This window comes from Protopterus annectens, chromosome 4.part0 (genome assembly GCF_019279795.1).
Source record: "Protopterus annectens isolate FY-2018-M chromosome 4.part0, PAN1.0, whole genome shotgun sequence".
In the NCBI taxonomy this organism is placed as follows: domain Eukaryota; kingdom Metazoa; phylum Chordata; order Ceratodontiformes; family Protopteridae; genus Protopterus; species Protopterus annectens.
In genome coordinates this window covers 1,110,178,762-1,110,198,160 of record NC_056733.1, presented here as the reverse complement: position 1 = coordinate 1,110,198,160, position 19,399 = coordinate 1,110,178,762, and the positions used below count along the sequence as shown (strand labels likewise).

At 43.6% G+C, this 19,399-nt stretch overlaps 1 protein-coding gene across 2 annotated transcripts in view; it reads right to left on the bottom strand.

Annotated features, from left to right (window-relative positions):
• Positions 1 to 19,399, bottom strand: part of MAT2B (methionine adenosyltransferase 2B) — a 459,887-nt gene that overhangs the window by 257,982 nt on the left and 182,506 nt on the right. For both annotated transcript variants that reach the window (XM_044069088.1, XM_044069089.1), the window contains exon 3: positions 10,497 to 10,611. In XM_044069088.1, the coding sequence (XP_043925023.1) occupies positions 10,497 to 10,611 (115 nt within the window). The remainder of the gene's footprint in view (positions 1 to 10,496; positions 10,612 to 19,399) is intronic.

Here is a 19,399-nt window from a genome sequence, read left to right as displayed (position 1 = left end):
ATGGATGCAATGGCCTATCCACTTAGAAATGGTTTGCTTTGAAATAGCCTTCCCCTTTGTCCCTGCAGCAAATGCCACCAGCAGTTGTTCAGATTTCCTTTGAGGTTTAGTCCTATCCAAGTAGAATCTAAGTTGTCTGTGCACATCTAAGGAGTGCAGTATCCGTTCCCCTTTGTTCTGTGAATTAGGAAAAAATGTTGGCAAATGAACAGACTGATTAAGGGCCACACTGGACACCACCCTTTGGCATGAAGGAGGGATTGGTTCTCAGGGACACCTTGTCCGCATGAAATATGATAAAAGGCTCCACTGCCATAAGGGCCTGTAATTCAGATACCCTTCTAGCTGAAGTGATTGCTAAAAGGAAAGCTGTTTTCCTAGAAAGAAATTTTAAAACTGCAGTAGCAGCTGGCTCGAAAGGAGGAAGAGTGAGTTTCTCCAAGACAAAGTTAAGGTCCCAGGCTGGAGTTGGAGCTCTCCTGGGTGGTCTTTTTGGCCCCTCTGAGGAACTGCTTGAATAGTGGATGAGAGAAGAGGGGAGGTTCTGTGTTATAATGAGCTGAAATGGCTCAGGCGTGTATTTTGATGGAAGAAAAAGACAGGCCCTTGTGAAGCATCTCAGTTAAGTATTGTAAAATCTGATGTAAAGTGGGCGCTGCTATGCTCATCCCTTGAGATTGGTTCCAGGCACAGAATCTTTTCCATTTTTTAGCATAAGATTTTCTACTACTAGGCCTCCTTGCCTCTAAAATGATATCCATCACGGGTTTACTGAGGGATGGTAAAGGAGAGATTAGGTAATTAGCCAGGTTGCTATGTTCAGTGTTTGAAGCTGAGGGTGCAGAATCTAGTTCGACAACAGAGAAGGAGTCTGAGGCAGGTGCCATGGAGCAAACAGTGAACGCTGCGCAAGACGGGGTACCAGTGTTGGCGTGGCCAGCCTGGTGCAATCAAAATCCTCCTTGGTTTGTCCCGTTTAATCTTTAGTAGTACTTTGGAGAGCAGAGGCAGAGGAGGAAAGGCATAAACTGATAGGTTTTTTCCAGATGAAGGACAACAGCACCCACATTCCAAGCTTGTTTGTGGGGAGTCCTTGTGCAAAATGTATCCAATTGATAGTTCTGGGGGGAGGCAAAAGTACATTTGTATACACTTATCATAAACGTAGATGTTCAAGTGTATTCACTGTTGCAGTCATTGCATTTGGGTTATCTGCTTTTAGGTAGCCCTCAGTCGGCCTGATTAACAAAGTTTGGGTCCTGCGTCGGTTGCTGTCCCTTCTCCCATGTCGTCAGGGGTATAAAACATGCAGCCAACACCATCACATCAGTTTTAATTGCCCCAGATGTCAGGTGCCCCCCTAATGAGAATCAATTAAATTAAAAAGTACAAAAATATACCTCCAAGAAAAAAGCAAATACACCAAAAAGGCTTTTAAGCATAGTAAAGGAAAGTAGAGGTATAGCAAAAAAAGTTAGGGGGCTGGAGGAAGGGTAACCAGGACTGCAACAGTGAATACACTCAAACATCTACATTTATGCTAAGTGTACACAACTGTACAACGTTCTTTGTGTTTCACTGTTGCAGTCATTACATTTGGGTAGATACCCAACGCTATGGTTGGGAGGTGAAATTTAGATAGCATTAGGGCCAGCTAGAGGGCCCTGCAAGACTGCAGTGGCAAAGCCAGCTCTGGATTTAGAAAAAATTGGCAAATGATAATGCTTGGTGAAACTATATACAGAACTCCAGATAGCAGCTTCTAGGATGTCCCTGGTAGGGGACACCTCTGAGAAAGGCTGTAGAGGTAGATGCAGCTCTGGTGGAGTGAGGTCTGATCCTCCTGGGGGACAGGTTTTCCATGGTGCTTATAGCAAAAATGAATGCAATGGCTTATCCATTTAGAAATGGTTTACTTTGAAATAGCCTTCCCCTCTGCCCCTGCAGCAAATGCCACCAGCAGTTGTTCAGATTTCCTTTGAGATATAGTCCTGTCCAAGTAGAATCTAAGTTCTCTGCACATCTAAGGAATACAGTATCCGTTCCCCTTTATTCTGCGGATTGGGAAAGAAGGTTGGCAAATGAATGGACTGATTAAGAGCCACACTGGATACCACCTTGGGCATGAAGGATGGACTGGTTCTGAGGGACACCCTGTCCGCATGAAAGATGATGAAAGGCTCCACTGCCATAAGGGCCTGTAATTCAGATGCCCTTCTAGCTGAAGTGATTGTTAAAAGGAAAGCTGTTTTCCAAGAAAAAAATATTGTCTGCAGTAGCAGCTGGCTCGAAAGGAGGTAGAGTGAGTTTCTCCAAGACAAAGTTAAGGTCCCAGGCTGGGGTTGGAGCTCTCCTTGGTGGTCTCAAAATTTTGGCCCCTCTGAGGATCTGCTTGAGCAGTGGATGAGAGAAGAGGGAAGAGTGTGTTATAATGAGCTGAAATGGCTGAGGCGTGGATTTTAATGGAGGAAAAAAAGACAGGCCCTTGTAAAGCATCTCAGTTAAGTATTGTAAAATTTGAGGTAAATTGGGCGCTGCTGTGTTCATAGCTTGAGACTGGTTCCAAGCACAGAATCTTTTCCATTTTTCAGCATAAGACTTTCTAGTACTAGGCCTCCTTGCCTCTAAAATGATATCAATCACAGGTCTGCTGAGGGATGGTAAGGGAGAGATTAAGTAATTAGCCAGGCTGCAAGGTTCAGTGTTAGAAGCTGAGAGTGCAGAATCTGGTTCTCCTGCTGAGACAATGGGGAAGGAGTCTGAGGCACGTGCCATGGAGATAACCGTGGCACACTGCGCCGGAGGGGGTACCAGTGTTGGCACGGCCAGTCTGGAGAAATCAAAATCATCCCTAGGTTTGTCCTGCTTGATTTTTAGTAGTACTTTAAAGAGCAGAGGCAGAGGGGGGAAGGCATAGTCTGACAGTTTTTCTAGCTGAAGGACACAGTATCCACTTTCCAGGCTTGTTTGTGCAGAGTCTTTGTGCAAAATTTGTCCAATTGATAGTTCTGGGGAGAGGTAAACAGGTCTATATCTGGGCTCCCCCATTTGCTTGTCAACATGTTGAAAGTCCTTGGTTCCAGTTTCCACTCCTGTGGGTCCATAAGGTTTCTGCTTAGTTCATCTGCCAGCGTATTTAATTTTCCTGGCAGGAATTGAGCATGTAGGTGCACTTGGTAGCTCAAGGCTGTGTTCCACAATGCCATGGCTAGTCTGCAGAGGGGAGTAAGAGTGTGTACCCCCCTGCTTGTTTATGTACCACATAACAGTGGTGTTGTCAGCCTTTACCATTAGTTGTCCTGGAAGAATGTGGTCCTTGAAGGCTGTCGCAGCATTCTGTACAGCTAACATTTCTTTTTGATGGATATGCAGGTGCATTTGACTTGGGTTCCATTTGCCCTGAATGCACGTCCTTGCCAGGTGAGCCCCCATGCATAGTCTGTTACGTCTGTTAGGGTTTGGGCGGCAGGGGGTGGTGTGAAAGGTAGTCCCTTGTTCTGGTAGCAGGCCTCTGCCACCCAAAGGAACTCTAGGCGTAGGCAAGGTATGATAGGATCCTGAGAATGTTGACACCATAGGCTTTTTAAATATCACTGCAGTTTCCTCGTATGCAGTCTTGCATATGGTATTAGAAGAATGCAGGAGGCCATGAACCCCAAGGCCTGCAGTATTTGTCTTGCAGATAGCAGGGTTTTTGTGGCCACTTGTTTGAAGTAGTTTGTCAAATTAATTTGTTTCTCTGGCATGAGGTGAGCCATCTAGGAAGTTGTATTTAAGCTTGCTTCCAGGAATATAATTTGTTGACAGGGTACCTACCAGGCGCAATTTCTTTTCATTTATGGTGTACCCCAGACAAGTAAGAACCCTTTGTACAAAGGCCAGATGATTCAAAAGTATGTCTAATTCAGGCACAAAGCCAGGACAATCGTCCAGGTATGGGTATATTTGAATATTTATTTTCCTGCAAACTGCAATAACTGGAGCTAGGCACTTTGTGAATACCCTGGGCGCAGTAGATAAGCCAAAGGGCAGTGCAGAGAACTAATAGTGCGTGTAGCCTGCTTTGAAGCGTAGGTATCTTCTGTAAGATTCCCTGATTGGGATGTGCAGGTATGCTTCTTTTAAATCTAGTGTTGCCATCCAGGCATCTTTGCCTAGCATAGAAGTAATTGGTGAAGAGTCAGCATCTTGAACTTTGGAATCTCCAAAAAGGTGTTTAGAGTAGACAGGTCCAGGATAGGATGCCATGAATTGTCTTTTGTGGGTACTAGGAAAAGTCTCTAGTAGAAACCTTGTCCCTTTTCCTCTTCTGGTACCAGATGAATAACCCCCATGCTTAAGAGAGAAAGTACTTTTTTTGGGGCCTCTGACCACTGATTTGGGGGTAGGTCCGGCCACCCGCTTGGTGTTGGCAACGTGTGGAAGAGAAATCTGTATCCCTGGGACACTATATTTAAAACCCATTTGTCCTGGGTAATGAGTGCCAATTCTTTGCATGAAGAGCAATTTTTCCCCCCAAAGGGGCAGTCAGTTGATAAGTGCTTGGAAATTTTAAAAGGAAGTCATTGAAACAGTTTACCATAAGGGGGAGTCTTATTCCCAGATTTGGGTGCGGAAATCCCCCACTGCTTAGTCTTGTGTGTCCCTTGGGACTGAAACCTGGAGTTTCTGCTGTGTCTGGGATTGGCTTGAGAAGACCTGGAAGGGGCTGGAAAGGACCAATTTTTAGAGGGCCAGTGCCTACTAAATCTAGGAGGCTGAACTTGTAAGAAATCTTTAACAGTTTGCATAAATTTAGCTTCATCTCCCATCTTTTTAAGAACTTCCTCAGTCTTGTTGCTAAACAGGCGGTCCTGATTTAAGGGAGCATCCAACAATTTAGCTTTAACATGATCAGGCAAAGACTGCTCCTTAAGCCAAGCATGCCTTCTGAGCACAGACCCAGTAGCAGCAGCCCTGCAAGAGGCCTCTAATGAATCAAATCCACATTGCAAAGTATGTTTTCCAATCTGTTCAGCACAATGCATTAAATCCTGTAATTCTTTATTTTCAGCTCAGTTCGGAATCAACATAATTTTCTGTTTAAGCATCCCAATAACATGTTGTTGATACTTTAACATATGAAACTGGTAGTTTAAAGCCCTAATGGACAAGGATGCAGAAGTGTAAACCTTCTTACTCCATCTATCCAGCACCCTGGAGTCTCTTATCAGAGGGGATAGGATTTTTAGCAGTAGAAAACTTAATGCCCTTGGGTCCCTGTGAAATAGTCTCTGGATCCGCAACAGGATTTTTTAAAAAGGAACTTGTGTGAATCAGGAACCCTGTAATATCAGCAAGTTTTCTGGGAGCAGGAACCAAAGAATCAGGGGCCATACTAGATTCTTAAAAGGCATCATCAGCAACGTTTAGTACAGGAGGTATAGCTAAAGGCCTATGCTGAGGTAGGAGTAAGAAATCCCTAAGCCTCTTTTTTTAGAATCAGTAAAATCCTGGCTTTCCCAGTGGAAATGCTCCCTTAGAGTATGTAAGGTCTCACCAAAAGAAAAATCCTCTGGAGGGGAAGCATAGGGAACAGAGTCCTCTGCATCAGAATCCTCATAAGTAGATAAGGGCAAATCCAGATCATCAGAAGAATCAGAAAAATCAAAATCCTAGTCAGAAGATTCATAAACAACTTCAGTCCTAGGTCTCTTAGAAGGGGGAGGTTGGCTTCCCCTGATTAGAGTTATAAGATCTTCAGCTATTATTATTTGTTTTTTAGGCATAGAGGCCTGAGCATGCGGTCTGGGCGTTGGTTTCTTAGGCATGGTTCGAGATTTTGGCCTAAATGAAGAAGAAAGCGTCGGAAGCCGGTGCCTGCATAGCGGCTCTGGATACATCCAAGGTAGAGACATCCGCAGGTTCCATAGCTGAAGCATCTCACGGCATACCAGACTCTGAATGGGTCGCAGTAGAGGCCTGCGAGTCAAAAGTAGCGGGTATCAGGGGCTGCGAAAGCGCCTCACTGAGTACTGGCGAACTGGCTTAGGAGAAGCGTTGTTGGCAGCTTTGGACCTCGGCGGCCTGTCTCTGTCTTTACCTTTGCGTTTTCGGATGGCTAACAGACATTTCTGGATAATTAAACAGAGAACCGAAATATTTAGAGGCAAAAATATACAGACGACTGATAGTGCGCTGATTAAATAAAGCACAAAATTGACAGCAAGGCATGTCTTGGTCAGGGCCTACGCAAGGAATACAGTATGAATGAAAATCTTTGTGAGGTATGTGCTTTCCACAAGTAATGCAATTATTAACTTTTACTGAGATCGGAAAGGCGCAAGAAAAAGTTTCCCCAATGGGGTACTTAGCTTTAGTTGAAGACTTCGGTTCTGAAAAACTCGAAAACGAAAACTTCAGGAGTAGGCCGACCAGCACTTGCAAACTGCTTCTGCTTCGGGCACTGCACGGCAAGAAAGACTGATGTAATGGCATCGGCTGCATGTTTTATACCCCAGACGACCTGACGTCATAAAAGAAGGGACAGCAACTGACGTAGGACCCAAGACTTTGTTAATCAGGCTGACTGAGGGCTACTGCAAGCAGATAACCCAAATGTAATGACTGCAACAGCGAAACACGAAGAACATCTTGAGGATTTAAAATCTAAGTTTGTTAAGTATATTAATGAATGCAGACATCTGCCTGAATACTTTAAATCCTGCAGAAGGATCCCAGCTTTGTTCTCAGGAATGACTGATATACTACAGATTGCTACAACACTTTGCCCTCAGGAATGACTGCTATCATACTACAGATTGCTATCATACTACAGACTGCTACAACACTTTGCCCTCAGGAATGACTGCTATCATACTACAGACTGCTACAACACTTTGCCCTCAGGAATGACTGCTATCATACTACAGATTGCTACAACACTTTGCTCTCAGGAATGACTGCTATCATACTACAGATTGCTACAACACTTTGCCCTCAGGAATGACTGCTATCATACTACAGATTGCTACAACATTTTTCCTCAGGAATGACTGCTATCATACTACAGATTGCTACAACACTTTGCCCTCAGGAATGACTGCTATCATACTACAGATTGCTACAACACTTTGCCCTCAGGAATGACTGCTATCTTACTATAGATTGCTACAACACTTCACTCTATTCCACAGTATCCTCACTCCAAGTCAAGCTGCCAAATAAAAGTTCTCTATCATTTTCTCTACTTCCCACAACAACTGTTGAATTAATCAATTTCCTCACCCAAAGGGGCTCCTGTGGCCTCTCCTTAGGAGAACCTTCATTGAACATATCGCTAGCATACGCATCACTACAAAACAACCCATCATTTCACAGCAGTGAAGATGCTATGTTTAGACAATATAAAAAAATATGCCCTTGATCAAAATTCTTTATTGTCCAGGCACCCATTCATGTGTGATGGGCAATATTTACTTGGGAATTATCCTGGAGCATCATAACAGATTACTACAGCATTACACACAAAAGCAGCTAGATGCTGTTGTCAGTCGCCCTGCTTTTCAGGGGTTCAGGGTAGTAAATATTGTGGGAAGAAATAGCCAGGGAATTGTTATGGCTAGGTTTGTATAGGCCCTAGGGCCGATAACCTAGTACCAAACTATGAACCTATGGTTTCTAGTTAGTAACAAGACTCCTCCTTCAATCCAACCTCATGGGCATGCAGCAGTACGCAAGCATGACTCCCAAGTACCTGTCTGGGAATAGCTGCTTGGCAACCACTATTAAGTACCATTCTCACTTCTACCTGAATCTTATCATTCACACTCCTTACTCCACCATACTCTACAAGAACTCCCTCTGGAAGTCTCTTCTATGCAAACTTGTCTAAATATTTTTGTAAACTGTCCCCAAAACAAGTCTGTTGTGTGAATGTCCCCCACAATGTACTCATCACTCCTGAAACCAAATCTCACAGCACATCAAACTACAATCTAAAAAGCCAGCTCTGTTGCAGAAAATCTGCCTGACTGCCAGAAACTTAAGTTCAACTCTAGTCTTGGCTACCAGAGGGACAGCAAGAGTGTTTTTTTAATCCTCATTCACATTTGCTAATCAGATTCCCAAGTCCTGAAATTCACAGAAGACTCAAGGCAATATAGTCTGGCAACCAACAATGCCTTGCCAATAGCCACCTTCACACTCTACCCCATTTCTCAAGGAGAGGTACGTCAGTTAGTCCTGGGGCAAATTTGACGGCACCTACTGAAACATCAAAGTTACAACTGAAGGAAGACTATGTACGTCACTGCAAAACATGCAAGGGCAGCTTATTGCAGAGGTGGAGAGGAACTGTGTAAGAGAACACACTGCAGAGGTGTGGGGGGGGGGGATACAGAGAGATTCATCTCCTAGTAAAGATTTAGGTCCTTGGTTCTAGTGCTTGGAAAGTTACTAGAGCTGCAGAGGTAGTAGTAGTCAATGACAACAGGTGCTCATATGGAAGTAACCAGGCACACACTGCCCCTCAACAATCTAACACACTTAACAAAAGGGGTGGGAGAAGTTCTGCAGTGTCTCCTGATAACTCAAGGTCATCAAGCCTGAAATCTTACCTGTGAATCTCAGAAACTCTCCAGTCTTTTTACATATTCTGTGAAACACACCCCAAAGGGAGCACAACACACTACAGCTGGTCTAATCAGTGCTGAATGTAACATAAAAATGGCATATTTAGGTCTGGATTAAATACTCATGGCTATCAGTTGTGTTAAGAATTCTTTTTCCTACTACAGCTGCCACATGATTACAGTTCCCAGTCTACACCCCCATCCAATAGTGGAGTACTGTCTTTACTGCACTTTTTCACATTTCTTTTGAGCCCAGAAAGGCAGAGGTGACACTGGGGTCTTAACACCCAGCTTACAGTCATAATCTAGCTAGCCATAAGTCCTGTCCCTCAGCTTGAAGATCAGAGAAGCTAACAATGAAAAAGGTGTCCCAGCACAGACTCTGGGGAATGCTGCTGACCACCCCATATCTTTATACAAGACATCCACCATACAAACTATGGAATTTGTCCTCCAGTCAGTTCACCATTCAGCTCACCAAACAAGGACCTATTTTTAAAACATATGGTGAAACAGTCCTTACACAGACCTCTTTCTCTTAAAATACAACTTCCCCAGTGTCTCAGCAAACACCTAAAAGTTTGACAATCACTACATGACTAAATATTCTTTTAAGACGGACAACAATCCCAGGTACTACACTAGTAAATGAAACAAAACTGTCTCTCAAAAGGATCGAGTCCAAATTATGCCTGCTGTATAGACTGTGGCAGACTGTTCTTTGCAGTCAAAATCCTATTTTCAAGACATCAACGTTAACAAAACGCATCAAAAATATTTAATATTTAAAAAAATCCAGGATATTCAGGAAACGTTAACATAAGGCACCCTACTAACTTTAAAAAAATCCAGGACATTCAGGAAACAATAACATAAGCCACCCTACTAACTTTAAAAAAATCCAGGACATTCAGGAAACGTTAACATAAGGCACACTACTAACTTTAAAAAAATCCTGGACATTCAGGAAACGTTAACATAAGGCACCCTACTAACTTTAAAAAAATCCAGGACATTCAGGAAACGATAACATAAGCCATCCTACTAACTTTAAAAAAATCCAGGACATTCAGGAAAAGATAACATAAGGCACCCTACTAACTTTAAAAAAATCCAGGACATTCAGGAAACGATAACATAAGGCACCCTACTAACTTTAAAAAAATCCAGGACATTCAGGAAAAGATAACATAAGGCACCCTACTAACTTTAAAAAAATCCAGGACATTCAGGAAACGATAACATAAGCCACCCTACTAACTTTAAAAAAATCCAGGACATTCAGGAAACTATAACATAAGGCACCCTACTAACTTTAAAAAAATCCAGGACATTCAGGAAAAGATAACATAAGGCACCCTACTAACTTTAAAAAAATCCAGGACATTCAGGAAACGATAACATAAGGCACCCTACTAACTTTAAAAAATCCAGGACATTCAGGAAACGATAACATAAGGCACCCTACTAACTTTAAAAAAATCCAGGACATTCAGGAAACGATAACATAAGGCACCCTACTAACTTTAAAAAAATCCAGGACATTCAGGAAACGATAACATAAGGCACCCTACTAACTTTAAAAAAATCCAGGACATTCAGGAAACGTTAACATAAGGCACCCTACTAACTTTAAAAATCCAGGACATTCAGGAAACGATAACATAAGGCACCCTACTAACTTTAAAAATCCAGGACATTCAGGAAACGATAACATAAGGCACCCTACTAACTTTAAAAAAATCCAGGACATTCAGGAAACGATAACATAAGGCACCCTACTAACTTTAAAAAAATCCAGGACATTCAGGAAACGTTAACATAAGGCACCCTACTAACTTTACACATCAAGACTCTTGAGCAGATGTTAGCATTTTTTTTTACCAGCCTCCTTTGCCAGATTCCCCGATGCAGCTACGTTAAGCTGTGTTGCAGCCTCAAACTCATTTTCTACAACATCAGGCCGTCTTTCTGCTGCACAATGTATGATCACGTGTGGCTGAAAGAAATAAAAATCTTAAACAGTAAGGTCATCCAAAAAGGTCTACTACAAGTTTCTAAACACAGCAATGTATAACTTCAGGCATGTTGGCCAATAATCTTAAAACATGCAGAAAAATGCTACTTATTTATCTGAATAACTTTACCAGAGTAGGCCACAGATCCAAATGGACCTTGTTCAGACCCATCTTCGTGGGGGATAAATTTCTAATAGTTAAAAAGTTACACATCTGGTCCTTAATAATCACAGTCCATCTGCATGGTTTTTGTTGTAAAACAATACAATGTGTCATCATTGCTGTACATTTTATTTTAGTGTTCAGAACTTGCTTAAGCACACTTGATTTTGTAAAGGGTTGCACAGACTGCAGTTAATGGTCATTTACACAGGTTTCTGAAACAATGCTAAGTACTCCAAATTAAATCCACAGAGAACCTCATAGTGATAAGGAAAGCAAAGAGAGAAAAATGTTTTTAACTGTTGAATACTTCTGCAAAACTGCTGTCCTATCCAGGATCAGTTTCTCTGCCTGCACCCAAAGTGCCAGGACAAGCTTCAGCTCCTCGGTGATCCTGGACTGAATAAAGAAGGCATCAAAGAATGACTAACTATTGAAGCTCAAAGACACCAAACATGATCATGGTAAATAGCAAGTCAATGAAACATACCGAGATTAAATACATTTCAGAAACTGCACATGTACAATATTTAAATGTGAAACAGCACTAGTCTCCCCCCAAAACACACACACCAACCCACTGAACCCCCTAGGATGCCACTGGAAATTATTAATAATCGCTGTCTATACAATTTTTCCACTTGTTCCCTTTGCCTGGGAGAAATTTAATGAAGTAACTATACAACAGGTCTTGACCAATTTATAGAGGAAGCCCAAACCCTGAAAGGGTGCAAGTAAGCAAAATTACCCTTGTGTGCAGGGGATGATAACAGTGTGCACTTTCCTTTGCATGTTCATATTACTGTTAATAACCAGCATATTAAGTGAATATATTTTTTTGCCTGCTGCTAATGTCAAACTTTCCCCTACTACTACAATTCTAGGTTCCCTAAACTACGTTATCCTCCAGTGTTACTCATCCCAGGAGGGTCTCCCCTTATGGATGGAGCCACACATGGCTTCCCTAAACATGTGCAAATTAAACTGGGTAGGAGGCATCAGGTTCTGAAACTTGGGAATAAGCAGGGAACCATCATACTGTGTCTTGCAAGGATTCGTTGCACGGTTATGAATCCCATCCCTGATGTCATCAGTATATTGAGCCAGTTAGAAAAAGGAATATCACAGCTTGTGGCTCACAGGTCACACCTTATCCGCCATCCCACCTACCAGTCCAATGTTCATCATAGAGTTCCAGCCTCCACAAGGCCTTGGAGACATGCTCAGTATGCTCCCACCTCTCAAGAATAAGCACACACATCCTCCCTATCTTAACAAGTGCCCAGGCAACTAATCAAATCCGGGCTGCCTGAGTCACATCAGTGAGACATGAATAACAGACTTCTGACTATGTCTCTATTTTCACCAGGAAACACCTCAGACTTCTGCCTTCTTCCTCAAAGATTAGGATAACACTGATCAGCGAACACCAAATGACAAAATGTTCCAAAAGACAAGCTATTCTGCACCAGATATGCAGCAGCTGTTGGAAAAAAAAATAAGTGGGACTTGTAGTGGATCCTACCAAACCAACAAAAGAACAGTAAAATATATTAATATCTACATTCGTGAAAATCGAGCAATCTCACTAGCTAACAAAGGTGTGCAAAACATGCTCAATTCAACCTACAAAGGAGTGTCCCAAAAATGAATGCATAAAAAAAGAAAATCATGCTATTCCACAAGTACAATTAACACATTCAAGGGTTGTGCAGTGAACCGATGTCTGTAGTGCATTCACACACTGGGCTAAAGCCTCACAACAACCTGACTGCATAGCAACATACTATTGTGTAAGGAACTTGTAGCATAATAGCACATGTTTAAGCAGATATCCATTTGGGAACTAACCAACAGATTCTAACATCTGGCCCAACTTCAAGAGCTTTGCACTTTTTGCACACAGAGGGCCTGGCTGCTCCTCCCCAAGAACCCTATAAAGTACAGTTGTGTACACTTACCATAAATGTAGATGTTCGAGTGTCTTCACTGTTGCAGTCATCACTGTAGGGTTCTTCCTGCCGGCAGGCAGTCCTCGGTCGGCCAGAATCCCAAAGTCTGGCTGTTCAGTCATGCTCCCTGACGTCAGAGCGCTAGGAGTACAAAGCTGCCAGCCGACAGCATGTTCTCCAGTTTTTCTTGCCCCAGATGTCAGGTGCCCAAAAATGAAGGCCAATAGTAAAACAATAAAAGTAACATACAACAAAACCCCATACCCTGAAGCAAATACACCTCAGAAGAAGGGTGAAGTAGGAAACCACACTAATGAAAATATAAGAGGGGTCAGGAGGGAGGGTAACCCAGACTGCAACAGTGAAGACACTCGAACATCTAGATTTATGGTAAGTATACACAACTGTACTATGTTCATCGTGTTTCACTGTTGCAGTCATCACTCTAGGGTTAAATCACAAAGCTGAGATAAAGGGTGGTGGTTATAGAGTAGAAGGGGGGGGGGGCTAGAAGGCCCTGCAAGACTGCAGAAGCAAAGCCTGCCCTAGACTTAGAGTAAAGAGGGAGATTGTAGTGCTTAGAGAAAGTATGCACTGAACTCCAAGTTGCAGCTTCCAAAATATCTTTGGTAGGTACTCCCCTGAGAAAGGCAGCTGAAGTAGCAGCAGCTCTGGTAGAGCGAGTCCTAATTTTTCCTGGGATTTGCTTTCCATGATGAGAGTAACAAAATCTGATTCCATGAGCAATCCATTTAGAAATGGTCTGTTTTGAAATAGCTTTGCCTTGGGAATTTGTTGCATAAGAAACAAAACAGTTGCTCTGTTTTCCTGATATCCTTGGTTCTGTCCAGGTAAAAACAAAGTTGTCTGTGTACATCCAAGGAATGCAAGATCCTTTCCCCCTTATTTTGTGGATTAGTGAAAAAAGTTGGCAGGTGAAGAGTTTGATTTAAAGCCACTTTGGAAACCACTTTAGGCATGAAAGTAGGATTAGTCCTTAAAGACACCCTATCTTGGTGAAAAATAATATAAGGTTCCACAGCCATGAGTGCTTGCAACTCCGAGACTCTTCTGGCTGAAGTCAAAGCCAGCAAGATAGCTGTCTTCCATGATAGATACTCAAGATCAGATGTGGCAGCAGGCTCAAAAGGAGGCAGAGTGAGTTTTTCCAGAACATAGTTGAGGTCCCAGGACATAGTTGAGGTCCCAGGCAGGTATGGGTGGTGTCCTAGGGGGCCTTAAATTTTTTGCTCCTCTGAGATATTGTTTCAGAAGTAGACAGGAAAAGATTGGAGGATCTGTATTGTAATGTGCAGAGATAGCTGAGGCATGTATTTTTATGGAGGAGAAGGATAAACCCTTATGTAGCATGTCTGTCAGGTAAAGTAAAATCAGTGGAATGTTAGGAATGAGGGGATATAAATCCTGAGCATGCATCCAGGTGCAAAATCTCTTCCATTTACCTGCATAAGATTTTCTAGTGCTAGGCCGTCTGGCTTCTAAGATGACATCCATGATCTGTTTGGGAAGAAAAGGATTAATCATAGACCCTGAATTCGCCAGGCTGAGAGTTCTGACATGAAAGTGCAGAACCTGGCTCTGGTGTTGGGACAAAAGATTTGGAATCTGAGGTAGAATCCAAGGTGGCTCCTGGGATAGATTCATCAGTGTTGAGTTCCAAAATTGACGAGGCCAATGTGGGGCCAGTAAAATCATCATCTTGGGCTTGTCCTGCTTGATCTTTAATAACACCCGTGGAAGAAGAGGTAGTGGTGGAAAGGCATACCCTGAGAGGTTTCTCCAACTGAATGATAGTGCATCCACTTTCCATGCTAGTTTGTGAAATGTCCTTGTGCAAAAAATCTGTAACTGATGGTTGAGGGGGGATGCAAATAGATCTATGTCCAGGCAGCCCCAGGCTTCTGTAATCATCGTGAATATTTGGGTGTCTAGCATCCACTCATGTGGATCTGACAGGTTCCTGCTCAGGCTGTCTGCCAGAATATTTTGTTTCCCTGGCAGAAACTGAGCTTGTAGATCCACTTTGCAAGCTAGAGCTGTGTTCCAAAGAGTCATGGCTAGTCTGCAAAGGGGGTAGGAGTGTGAACCCCCTTGCTTGTTTATGTACCACATAACTGTGGTGTTGTCTGTCCGTATCAGTAGCTGTCCTGGTTGTAGAAGATCCCTGAAAGCCAAGAGGGCATTCTGTACAGCTAACATCTCTTTTAAATTGATATGCAGGTGTTTCTGATCCTCTGTCCAAAAACCTTGCAGACCTTTTCCCTGCAAGTGGGCTCCCCATGCATAATCAGAGGCGTCCGTGGTTAACTGGAGGCAGACTGAAGGCTTTCTCTTTGTTGTGAAGACATGTCATGGTCCACCAATGGAATTCCTTTTGTAGACAAGGCAAGACAGCAATCTGTGTCTCTAGACTGTGGCAATGCTGGGACCATACACTTTTTAGGTACCATTGTATTTTTCTCATATGTAGTCTTGCATTTGGTATGGGAAGGATGCAGGAGGCCATGTAACCCAAAGCCTGCAGGAATTTCCTTGCAGTAAGCTGAGTTATTGACGCCAAGGTTTTGAAAGTTGAAGCCAGCTGCAGTTGTTTTTCGGATGTCAGGAATGCCATCTGGTTTGTTGTGTTTAGGAGAGCACCCAGAAAAGTTGTGTTGTGTGGGTGTCAAATTTGACATTATGTTCACAGTGAATCCCAGGTACTTGAGAAGATTTTGAACAAATTCCAGATGCTGGAGTAAGACATCCTTGCTGTCTGCTTGGATAAGGCAGTCATCCAGATAAGGGTAAATTTGAATTCCCTTGAGTCTGCAATAAGCTACTACTGGTGCCAGGCACTTGGTGAAAACCCTGGGCGCAGTAGACAAGCCAAAGGGCAGCGCAGAGAATTGGTAATGTTTCGATCTGGCCTTGAACCTGGGGTATTTTCTGCACTCCTGTCTGATTGGGATGTGTAGGTAAGCCTCCTTTAAATCCAATGTCACCATCCATGCATTTTTGCTCAACACTGGCAGGAGCTGCTGCAGAGTAAGCATCTTGAACTTTGGTATGTCCAGGAAAGTGTTTAAGACTGACAAATCCAGGATGGGTCTCCATGAATTTTACTTTCTGGGAACTAGAAAGAGTCTTAAGTAAAAACCTTGGCCTGTCTTTGATTGTGGAACCAATTCTATGGCCCTCATAGCCCTGAGGGATCCCACCTGGTTTAATGCCTCTGACCATTGGTGTTTTGGTAGGTCTGGCCATCCGTTTGGTCTTGGCAAGGCATGAAAGTGGAATTTGTAACCTCTTGAAACTACATCCAGAACTCACTTGTCTTGGGTTATGCAAGTCCAATTTTGTTGAAAAAGAGAGAGTTTTCCTCCTAGAGGGGCTTCCAGGAGAGAAGTTCCTGGAGCCATGCAGGGGGAGTCATTGAGCCTGTTTTCTATAAGATTGAGGTCTGTCCTCTCCACCCCTGGGGGTGGAAGCACTCCACTGTTTAGGTCTGTAAGAGGTCTGTGCTTGGACCCTCCCTTTTGAGCGCCTATATCTACCCCTCTGAGGCCTGTCCAAGCTGGGAAAGGACCAATTTTTAGTTGGCCAATTTCTGCTAAATCTAGGGGGCTGAACTTGTAAGAAATCCTTAACCGTTTACATGGATTTTGCGTTATCCTCCATTTTCTTTATCACCTCTTCAGCCTTAGACCCAAACAAAACATTATGCTGAACAGCAGCATCCAGTAACTTTGCTTTCACTTGATCAGGTAAGTTTTGTTCCTTTAACCAAGCATGCCTTCTAATGACTGTGCCAGAGGCAGCCGCCCTGCAAGAAGCCTCCAAGGCATCAAAACCACAGTGTAAACCATGCTTACCCACTTGTTCAGTGGCATGTATCAAATCGTGTAATTCCTTATTATCTGCACATGCAGAAGTGGTACCTAGCTTTTGTTTCATAACAGACAGTAGAAATTGCTGATATTTTAGCATATGAAATTTACAATTTAAAGCCCTAATAGATAAAGTAGCAGAAGTGTACACTTTTTGGCCCCATCTCTCCAAAGCTCTGGAATCCTTATCTGTCAGAATAGGGTTTTTAGCAGAAGCGGCGTTAACCCCCTTAGGACCCTGAGAAATGGTTTCTGGATCAGCAGAAGGATTTTTGCAAAGGAACTGGTGGGAGTCAGGGACCCTGTAATATCTGTCGGGCTTAGCAGGGGCTGGAGGAAAGGAGTCAGGAGTTAAATTAGCCTCAGAAAAGGCATCATCCACAATATCCAAAACAGGAGGGATAGCCAGGGGTCTATGTTGGGGAAAAAGGAAATCCCCAAGCCTTCTCTTAGATTCCGAGTACTCCTGTCCTTCCCAGTGAAAATGTTCCTATGTCATGTAAAGTTTCCCCAAAAGAAAAATCCTCGGGGAGAAGCTGATGGAATGGATTCCTCAGCATCAGAATCCTCATAAGGAGGGAAAGTATATTCCTGTTCAGAGGAAGACACTGAAGAAATAGATGCTTGATCAGAAGATTCATAATCTAATTCTTGCCTTGGCCTTTTATCTGGAGGGGGATGTGAACCCCTAATCATGGTTAGTAAGTCCTCCGCCATTTTAAGTAGCGGTTTCTGAGATTTGGGTCCCGGATCAGAAGAGACCTGGACTGGTGTCTTAGATTTAGAAGGAGTCTTTGCCTTTGGCTTTGTCTTTATCAGAAGCTGTGTAGGCCTGAAAACCCCCTCGGAAGCCGGTACCTGCACAGCGGCTCCGGACCCATCCGAGGGAGCATTGCCTGAAGGTCCTGCAGCTGGAGTGCTCAAAGGCCTAGTTGGCTCCTCGTGGGAGTCCGTTTCGGCAATTGGTTCTTAAATGGCCGACGGGCTGCGAAAGCACCTCAGTGATGACGGCCGAACCTGTAGCTAGCTCTGCTTGTAAAACGTCGTCTAATTTGGACCTCGGAGGCCTGTCCTTATCCTTGCGTCGTTTGTGAACTCCGGTAGTCGGAAGCGTGCCCGACGACATTTTATAATTAAATCGCCTACCAAAGTAGTGAAAAGCAAAATCGTACCTTCGCTTAATCATACGTTGGTTAAATCTAGCACAAAACCGACAACTAGCTACGTCGTGGTCAGGGCCTAAACAAGGAATACAGTAAGAATGGAAATCCTTATGAGGTATTTGCTTCCCACAAGAAATGCAATTATTAACTTTTTCTGACATCGGACTGGAGCAAGATAAAAGTTTCCCCAACGGGGTACTTAGCTTTGAGAAGAAGAAGCAAGTCTTCGGACTGAAGCACGAAAAAAAAAAATATCAGGAGTCAGCCGACCGGCACTTGCGAACTGCTTTCACCACATGGCAAGAAAGACTGGAGAACATAGCGTCGGCTGGCAGCTTTGTACTCCTAGCGCTCTGACGTCAGGGAGCGTGACTGAACAGCCGACGCCAGACCCAGACTTTGGGATTCTGGCCGACAGAGGACTGCCTGCCGGCAGGAAGAACCCTATAGTGATGACTGCAACACTGAAACACGATGAACATCACTTCCAGTGTACATAAGAGCCAACCCACACTACTTTTAGTTCTTTCTTGCTTACAGAGCCTTAGGAGTCAAAATTCATAAGCTGCCCCCTGGAAAAATCCCAGGAGTATTTTGATGTTCACAAAGACTCTCCAACTTACCTGGATAAAGAACACCCCCCCCCCCCTTCCCCTTACAACTAGACTTCCCATGTCACAGGCCAAGTATATGAAAAGTACAGTTGTGTACACTTGCCATAAATGTAGATGTTTGGAGTGTATTCACTGTTGCAGTCATTGCATTTGGGTAATCTGCTGGCAGGTTGCCCTCAGTCGGCCTGAATAACAAAGTCTTGGGTCTTGCGTCGGTTGCTGTCTCCTCTTCCATGAAGTCAGGTCATCAGGGGTATAAAACATACAGCCGACACCATTTAAATCCGTCTTTCTTGCCGCACGGTGCCCGAAGCAGAAGCAGTTCGTGAGTGCCGGTCGGCCGAATCCTGAAATTATAGTTTTCGAGTTTCAGAACCAAGTCTTCAAACTAAAGCCAAGTACCCGCAATGACTGCAAAGTACAGTTGTGTACACTTACCATATATGTAGATGTTAGAGTGTATTCACTGTTGCAGTCCATACATTTGGGTAATCTGCTGGCAGGTTACCCTCAGTCGGCCTGAATTCCAAAGCCTTGGGTCCTGCGTCGGTTGCAGTCTTCTCTTCCATGACGTCAGGTCGTCAGGGGTATAAAACATGCAGCAGACTTTTAGGAGGACCTTGGGTAGAAGAGGCAGAGGAAAAGGCGTAAACTGACAGGTTGTTCCAACTGAAGGATAGGGCGTCCACTTTCCATGCTTGTCTGTGTAAGTCCTTGTGCAGAATCTTTTCAATTGATAATTTTGAGGAGAGGCAAATAGATCCATGTCTGGGCTCCCCCGTTTCTCTGTCATCATGCTGAATACTTGTGGATTTAGTTGCCACTTGTGAGGATCCATAAGGTTTCTGCTTAAGTCGTCTGCCACAGTGTTCTGTTTTCCTGGCAGGAATTGAGCTTGAAGATTTATTTGGTAGGTCAAAGCTGTGTCCCACAGTGCCATGGCTAATCTGCAAAGTGGGTTATGAGTGTGCGCCCCCGTGCTTGTTTA